Source organism: Chiloscyllium plagiosum, chromosome 37 (genome assembly GCF_004010195.1).
Source record: "Chiloscyllium plagiosum isolate BGI_BamShark_2017 chromosome 37, ASM401019v2, whole genome shotgun sequence".
Classification (NCBI taxonomy): Eukaryota; Metazoa; Chordata; class Chondrichthyes; order Orectolobiformes; family Hemiscylliidae; genus Chiloscyllium; species Chiloscyllium plagiosum.
Window position 1 is genome coordinate 2182724 of NC_057746.1, and position 9159 is coordinate 2191882.

Sequence of the window (9159 nt, forward strand, 5' to 3'; positions counted from 1 at the left end):
AGGACCTACGGCCCCTTATAAAGCCTGTCTGGTCCTCTTTAATAATATGGGGCAACACCCTTTCCAATCTCAGCGCCAGGATCTTGGGACAGAACTTGAAATCTGAATTTAATAGAGAGATGGGCCTGTATGAGACATAATCCTCAGGAACCTTCCCCTTCTTAAGAATTAGGGAAATATTAGCTTCTCTCAAAGATGGTGGTAGGCGTTCATGCATATAGGAGTGATTGTACATCTCCAACATCGGCCCTGACAGAATCCCTATAAACTCCTTATAAAACTCACCCGGAAGACCATCAGGGCCAGGCGCATTCCCACTCTGAAGTTGCCTAGCTGCCTACTGTATTTCCTGAACTGTCAAGGGGGCATTAAGGAGAGAGGCCTGTTCCCAGGTTACCCCTGGGAGGTCCAGTTTCTTAAAAAAGGTCTCCATTTTAGCCCTCCTGTCCTCACAATCTTCAGACCAATACAATTCAGAGTAAAAGCTCTGAAAAGCCTCATTAATCTTTTTAGCATCGTATGTAAGGACCCCGGTGCTGCCTCTGATTGCAGTAATGCATTGGGGAGCACGTTTTTTCCTGGTCAGGTACGCGAAATACTTCCTTGGCCTTATCCCCATATTCAAACAGCCTCTGTCTAGCAAAAGCAAGTTCTTTCTTTGCGTCTTGTGTCAGTATTGAATTCAATGCAGCCCGAAGGGCCGTGATCCACTGTAGATTAGTCACCGAAGGCCGCGCAAAATGTGCTGCCTCCATGGCTTTCAACCGCATCTCAAGTAGACGCTGCTGTTCCTCCTTCTGTCGTTTCCGGCTAGCAAATAGGAAATAGCTAAACCCCTAGCAAAGGCCTTAGCAGTCTCCCATAGCATGGACGGACTACTAACTGTGCCTGAGTTGATAGTCAAGAAACTCCTTCAAAAAGTATTCCACAAAATTGACTCGGCTGAGAATACAATAGGTAGATGAAGGTGAGGGAGAAGGTGATAGGTCAGAGAGGAGGATGGAGCAGATATATGGGAAAAGTGATGGACAGATCAGGAGGGCAGTGCCGAGTTGGAGGCTTGGGACTGGGATAATGTGGGGAGAGAGGAAATGAGGAAACTGGGGAATCCACATCGATCCCATGTGGTTGCAGGGTCCCAAGGTGGAATATAAGGCATTCCTCCTCCAGGCGTCAGGTGGTAAGGGTTTGGAGATAGAGGAGGCCCAGGACCTGCATGTCCTTGGTGGAGTGGGAGGGAGAGTTGAAGTGTTACAGCTATACCTGTTCCATTGTGTATATTTCACAAGATCCTTCATGTGTTACCTTAATCTAGTTACTTGGATATACTTCTCCTATGAAGGCAGCTAAATTACTGTAGTTTACAGTTTAAATTCAATGAGATTATGGAAGCTGCTGTTTCAGCTAAAAATCTTCCCCAGTTTATGTTAAATGAGAACCACTTTCAGCCACGGGCAGCCCTAACACCCAGACCCTCATTCTCTTTCTTCCTGAGTGACCATTGTCGCTCAACACTTCCCTCACTTTCTTCTTTCTCTCCTCTTCTTCTCCCACACATACTCATTCTCCCTCCATCTCACAACCCCTCCTCCTCTCCCTCTCTTTTTCTCTCACTGCCCAGCCCCACATTTCCTCTTGCTCCCCATGCCCCCTATTTAGGTCTGAAAGTTGGATCAGTACACTCAGCTAGTTGTCACTAAACATCCGGATATCTGACTTAATGTGAACCGAATTCTTTTCAGTACATGGTACATGTTACATGAGTTAACATATACAAAACCAGAAAGCACATCAGTTCTAACTGGGATGGGAAGGGGACTATTTAGTTATAAATAATTAAACAAGACCTAACTCAGCATAGCAACCAGAATCAGCTGCCAGCATATTCAATAAAAAGAGGGTTTTCAAAATTAAATAGTTACAAACCAAGAAAAAAAAATGTATCTTTAACTTCAAGGTGCTTAAGCTCTGTGCAAAAGAGAACTGTTTCCACCACTCTCTCTCTTTGCAACTCATAGAAAAGTTTAGCTTGGGTTTAATTTTCCTCCAATCACAGACTCTGTCACACCAGCCCTTGCTGCTCCTCCAATCACAGACTCTGTCACTCCAGGCCCTTGCTGCTCCTCCAATCACAGACTCTGTCACTCCAGCCCTTGCTGCTCCTCCAATCACAGATGTTGTTTTTAACCAATGTCGATATTATGGATACCTTGTTGATGCTTCAAAAGTGAGTTTCCTGCCACAACACTGTATTTTGAATCCTGAACTGATCCAACTTTCAGACCTAAATAGGGGGCATGGGGAGCAAGAGGAAATGTGGGGCTGGGCAGTGAGAGAAAAAGAGAGGGAGAGGAGGAGGGGTTGTGAGATGGAGGGAGAATGAGTATCAAGCTTAAAAAAAACCCAAATCCCACCGGTTCCAGTTCTGTCACACTCCACGGCAACTGTTGACCATCTGAAAATACTTGATATTCTAAATATATGCCTTAGTATGAAGCATTTAAATGATATATTTGTTTCAGTTACTTATAATACAATGCTCTGCTTAACCATTAACTAACACAGTGGGTTGTGTAACCCTTGTGGGGACGAACAGACAGTGGAAAAGTACTGAGTACATCTGACTTGTAAAGATATGCTGATGTAACCACACAATAGGAATGACTTTTAACAAAGAGCAGTGTGTCCTGGCGGCCATGGTGGCGGTTGGGAGAGTGAGGCAGACAGCGGGGGTGTTGCAGCCCTGTGAGTACAGATGCAGGACATGTTGTAATCTGTGGTTTTAAAAAAACAAGAACTATTTCGCACCACCACCTGCACAAGGAGGTCACATGGGGTCAGATATCCGGGAACGCGAGAAGGTGGAGAATGGAGTCAGGTCAACGGCCAGTCAGAAGACAACTACACCTCAATGCTTGCACAATGTTCTGTGATTACATGATGTTTTGTACTGTATAAAAGACTGGGTCAGGGGCAGGATAGGGGTCAGACTTCGTGAACTGACACACTTTGCTGTTTGTCAGGGACGGGAAGATCTAGACCCAGAGCTCTGTATACTTTATCCACTTACTGCTAAAATAAAGTAAGAGTTTGAGACCGAATACCTTCTCCTATTGCTTCAGTGAAAGAACACGCAGGACTCGGCTCACACATAGAGGAAAGTAAGCTGGTAGATTGAGCCAAAGTCCAACAATTTGGTGACCCCGACGTGATGAAGACGGAGAAGTGATGGAAAAGAGAGAAAAATAGAAACAACGGACAACTGACGTCTGATGACAACAACAAGCGGCGCCGCATTAAAAAGGTGAGCAGACACCTGTTTATATCGAAGTTCTGCAATTGGAGATACCAAATTGATTGTTGTCATGATACTGCAAGTGTCCTAGTAATTGTAAGTGGATAAAGTATTAATATAATCTCGCGCGGGGTTAGAGTCCCCATAAAAGCAACAAAGTTTAATATGTACACGTTTAAAGTCCCATGGGGTTAGAGTCCCCATAAAAGCAACAAAGTTTAATACGTACGGGATTAAAGTCCCATGGGGTTAGAGTCCCCATAAAAGCAACAAAGTTTAATACGTACGGGATTAAAGTCCTGTGGGGTTAGAGTCCCCATAAAAGCAACAAGGTTTAATATGTACAGGTTTAAAGTCCCATGGGGTTAGAGTCCCCATAAAAGCAACAAGGTACGTAAGAAGAGCCGTGGCCGAGTGTGAGGAGGTTTTAAGTCCATTAAGCAGGATCTCATAAAAGCAATACTCACAGCTTTCTCCAAACAGGTTCGAGCGGCAAAGGGGGACCGACAGAGCCAGGCATCACCTACCACAGACTGGGTCCTGCTGAAGGTGATCAAACGGAAGTGGTCGGAGCCAAGATGGACAGGACCTTACAAGGTGGTGGAGAGGACATCCCATGCAGTCAGACTGCAAGGGAAAGGAGAAAGCTGGTACCATTGGAGCCAGTGTGGAGCCACGGAACCGCCAACAAGAACTCGAGAACAAATATGAACAGAAAAAGAGTAGAAGGGTTTTTAAACTTTTAATTGCGTAAAGGCCATAATGTTCATCTCTGCAGGGGACCCACATCACCCTAGGTGGTTGTGGTTAGGAGTTCTTGCTATTATTTCATGTATAATTGTTATGCCGCTGTTAATATGGGAGCCAACCGCAAGGGACAGACACACAGGCGAGGGAGAAGGGCCCAGGAACGAAAGATCAACAGGACAAGAGGTGGACAAATGTATAAGGGTAGTGGGGAGCCGGGTACACATCAGACATAACCCAAAGCATGATAAAACATACCAGTTTGACTTATGCAAAGCAATAAACTGTGGCCACAATCCAGGGAGCTGGAGAGGGTATGATGTATACCTTTGCGTGCATACCAATTACTATAGATGGTGCCCGACGTGGAATCATGTACTAACATGGACTGGGGTAAGATGGACACCCAAGAAGTCACCATCCTCAGATAATAGATGGAAGGCTCGAGACCATGTGAGCCTGACTAGGGGGCAACTCGATCATTCCTCAGAGATAAAAAATCCACTCTTGTTAACCCTGACAGGATTCAACATCAACCCTGGTCCCGAAGAAGTACGGAATCAGTGCGAAATCGATGATAAAAGCTTTTACTTTGTAATAGGTGTAGATCAATCAGGAAAGGATACCATGGGACTAGTGAAGGTAACCTTGGTGGATCCTCCTATACACCAGCCAAAAACCGAAAACACAACAAGCATGGAGTTAGAACAAAGTTCAGGAGTTGTGGTGATAGCTTGCAACAACGTTACGAGAGATGACATTATTTGACTAGCCACCGGATACGGGATAGGAACATGTGGCTGGACTGGATGACAGCTACCGCAACCTCAATGAATATGAGAAATTGCGTCGCATGTTCCTCGGCTAGGCCAACTCTATTTACTACCCCAGCCCCAATGTTCCCTAGTACAGACCCAGCAGGATTTTACTGCATGATTGCACTCACCATGCAGGCAGACCCTCCTAATTGTACCACCCTAAATGCTATTTTTCCACCTGTAAAGAATTCCACGTTGTCCCCAGTGTTTATCCCTAAGGCCGACAATTACACTTGTTTCACTCGAAGTTCTCACATAATCTTGGGAGACAAGCCTGTTGTATGGTGTAAGGACACGATTAATGTAAACGGCTGGCAGAATGCTAGTACAATGATTTGGGGTAGAGCTGATCTGTTCTGGTACTGTGGTGATAGAACGCTGCACGTTAGTCTACCTCCAGATTGGTCTGGAACCTGTGCAATGGTCAGGCTAGGGTTACCCTTATTCCTATTAGGAGAACGACAACAGGGAATAAATCCACATGTACGAAAACGTAGGGATTTGTTTGCTATCACTTCCAGCTCAACCACTTACATAGATGCAATAGGTGTCCCCCGAGGTGTACCTGATGAATATAAATTAGTAGACCAGGGAGCAGCAGGATTTGAGAATCTCCCAATTATCGGTGCTCTATTCCCAATCACGCAGAATAAAAACATCGACCGAATCAATTATATACATTACAATGTACTCAGGCTAGCCAACAAAACCAGAGACGCGGTGGCAGGACTCTCTGAACAATTAGCAGCGACCTCATTAATGACAGTACAAAATAGAATGGCCTTGGATATGTTGTTAGCAGAAAAGGGGGGAGTGTGCTTTATGTTCGGAGATCAATGTTGTATGTTCATCCCCAATAATACAGCACCTGATGGCTCGGTAACTAGAGCCCTGGAAGGATTAAAAACCTTGTCTGAAGAAATGCATGAACATTCAGGTATTGACAACTCTCTGGGGGGCATTTTCAACTCATGGTTTGGGAAATGGAAAGGATTGGTTGTGTCTGTATTTCTGTTCCTCGCTGGTATGATGACTGCGTTAATGTGGTGTGGATGTTGTTGTATCCCCTGTATTAGATCTCTGTATAACAGGGTAATCATCACAGCAATTGAAGGGAAGGCTCCCCCGCCCTACCAGATGGCACAGATGGAAACGGAAACAATGGCTCTGGCGGGAAGGGAAGACTACGCGTCGGAGAGCGAATGTGATGGATAAACCTGTTTGGTTGGTCTCATTTTCATGAGACCAAAAGGGGGACTTGTAAATATATGCCTTAGTACGAAGAACTCAGAAGCATTTAAATGATATATTTGTTTCAGTTACTTATAATATAATGCTCTGCTTAACCATTAACTAACACAGTGGGTTGTGTAACCCTTGTGGGGACGAACAGACAGTGGAAAAGTACTGAGTACATCTGACTTGTAAAGATATGCTGATGTAACCACACAATAGGAATGACTTTTAACAAAGAGCAGTGTGTCCTGGCGGCCATGGCGGCGGTTGGGAGAGCGAGGCAGACAGCGGGGGTGTTGCAGCCCTGTGAGTGCAGATGCAGGACATGTTGTAATCTGTGGTTTTAAAAAAACAAGAACTATTTCTCGTCACCACCTGCAGAAGGCGGTCACATGGGGTCAGATATCCAGGAACACGAGAAGGCGGAGAATGGAGTCAGGTCAACAGCCAATCAGAAGACAACCACACCTCAATGCGTACACAATGTTCTGTGATTACATGACGTTTTGTACTGTATAAAAGACTGGGTCAGGGGCAGGATAGGGGTCGGACTTCGTGAACTGACACACTTTGCTGTTTGTCAGGGACGGGAAGGTCAAGACCCAGAGCTCTGTATACTTTATCCACTCACTGCTAAAATAAAGTAAGAGTTTGAGACTGAATATCTTCTCCTATTGCTTCATTAAAAGAACACGCAGGACTCGGCTCACACATAAGGGAAAGTAAGCTGGTAGATTGAGCTCGAGTCCAACAATATTGATATCCCTCTCCCTCAAGCCATTGAGCTATAGTGCAAGCTCCTCTCACTGGATGAGCTGTGCCTGGAGAGCTCCCTGTAAATTCAGGTCCTGCTCCCAACACCCCACTCAATTACATTAAAGTCAGTGGTACATGAGAGTATGAGTGACTGCGGTAGAAGAGTCTTGATCCTGATCTGGGTGTGTGAATGACCTGAGTTAATACAAGTTAGCTGATCTATTCATGGTTTTCTTTCTTCAAATGTTCTCCTTCTTTCCTTTGAATCTGTTGTTATCATTCCTCCCTTCAAAATTGAAAATTTGGTGCTTTCTATCTTTGGGAACTAAGCTCTGATCACCACCAACCTTCCTGTGTTTCTCTCTAAAGTTCCAGAACTAGTTGTCATCTCCCAAACCCTGGTCAGGGACATAAGGTCAGTCAAACGGTGTTTCATTAGGTGAGGTGAGAGACCAACAGGGACATCTGTGGAGGAGTGAGGGATCAGTCACCCAAGTAACATAACCAATCTTCAAAGGACACTGTCCAAGCACAGGTACAAAGTAACACTCTTCTAGTGACCCTCTCTTCTGCACTTGCTGATCTCATCCCTGCCTTGGATGCTGTGGGTCTTCCTCTTCTGATCTGCTGTCAAACACATACAGGGTACACATCCCACACTGATGTTGTCAGTTTAAAACCATCCAACGATGAAGAATGCTATCCCCACATGAGAAAGCTCTGTCAAACATTTACCAGGGCAACTAAGACAGCAGCTGCAACAGATTTGATTTGATTTATTGTTGTCACATGTTCTAAGATTTAGTGAAAGTTATTGTTTTGTGTGCTCTACAGGCAGATCTTACCGAAGAAAGTTCATCAGGAAGTAGAACAGAGTCCAAAATCCAGTGTTACAGCCACAGAAAAGGTGCAAAAAGAGAGATCAACATTAACATTTGAGAGGTCTATTCAGAATTCTGATTGCAAATACATTCGATTTTGTTGAAAAATCACACAATCTGCAGGCAGTCAATACAAGCATTCAATCCATGTAACATTTGGTAAATTCCTACTTTGGAAACAGAACTAGTCTGGCTCAAGATTGGGATACAGACAGACTCTAACCTCACACCTTTAATGCATTGTCTGAGCGAAGATGTCACCTTTTTTTATAAAACCTTAAGTTATCTTGAGAACGCGACTGGAAAGAAGTTCTTGGATTTGCATATTAATGAACCGAAACTTGCAACCCAGTCGAAACGATAAGAGACTTAACAGCAATCTAGGTTTGTTCAATATATTGTTTCAGTTGCAAGACACTGAGATCTTTTGCTATAAGTTCTGTGTCTTATGATCCTGTCCCACCAGTTACCTGATGAAGGAGCAGCACTCCGAAAGCAAGTATTTCCAAATAAACCTATAAGACTAAAACTTAGTGTTGTGTGATTTTTAACTTTGTCCACCCCAGTCCAACGCTGGCACCTCCACATCGGAACTTTGATAACAGTCAGGAATCTGTTTGTACATGTATTCAAAGTTTTATATCTTCTACCCAATGGAAGAGTGTGGAGATGAGTATATGCAGGGGCCATTGATTATTTAGATTGCTTTCCAGAGACAGCAGGAAGTATAGATGAAGTCAATGGATGAGAAACTGGTTTGCATGTTTGACTGGGCTGTGTTCATGTGTTTCTGCGGTTTCTTGCAGTCTTGGGAAGTGCACTCACCACAGTATGACATGATGCATCTACAAAGAAAGGTAAGCATCTTTGTGGACGTATCGAATGTTCTTAGTCTTCTGAATAAATTGTTGTGCTTCCTTGACTGTCGTGACAGATTGTTGGTGATCATCACTCCCAGGAACTTGACACTCTATGACCATTTCCACCTCCGCACCATTGATGTAGACAGGTCATGAATATACAGCATGGAAACAGACCCTTTGGTCCAACCCGTCCATGCTGACCAGGTATCCCAACCCAATCTAGTCCCACCTGCCAGCAGCCGGCCCATATCCCTCCAAACTCTTCCTATTCATATACCCATCCAAATGCCTTTTAAATGTTGCAATTGTATCAGCCTCCACAACTTCCTCTGGCAGCTCATTCCATACACGTACCACCCTCTGTGTGAAAACGTTCTCCCTTAGGTCTCTTTTATATCTTTCTCCTCTCACCCTAAACCTATGCCCTCTAGTTCGGGACTCCCCGACCCCAGGGAAAAGACTTTGCCTATTTATCCTATCCATGCCCCTCATAATTTTGTAAACCTCTATAAGGTCACCCCTCAGCCTCCGACGCTCCAGGGAAAACAGCCCCAGCCTGTTCA

General features: G+C 44.5%; 2 protein-coding genes across 5 annotated transcripts in view; one reads left to right on the plus strand and one right to left on the minus strand.

Annotated features, from left to right (window-relative positions):
* The window catches only part of LOC122541646 (zinc finger protein 271-like), an 80334-nt gene that overhangs the window by 27830 nt on the left and 43345 nt on the right, over window positions 1-9159 (minus strand). The window lies entirely within an intron of this gene.
* LOC122541597 (syncytin-B-like) lies at window positions 2165-6758 on the plus strand. Of its 4 annotated transcripts, none has more exons than XM_043678457.1 (2): window positions 2165-2227; window positions 3779-6758. In XM_043678457.1, exon 2 carries the CDS (start codon window positions 4837-4839, stop codon window positions 6073-6075), a length of 1239 nt encoding a protein of 412 aa, XP_043534392.1. In that variant the 5' UTR covers window positions 2165-2227; window positions 3779-4836; the 3' UTR covers window positions 6076-6758. The 4 variants fall into 4 exon arrangements, with proteins under 4 accessions (XP_043534392.1, XP_043534393.1, XP_043534390.1 ...); XM_043678458.1 differs by lacking the exon at window positions 2165-2227 and adding an exon at window positions 2475-2929; XM_043678455.1 differs by lacking the exon at window positions 2165-2227 and adding an exon at window positions 3175-3304.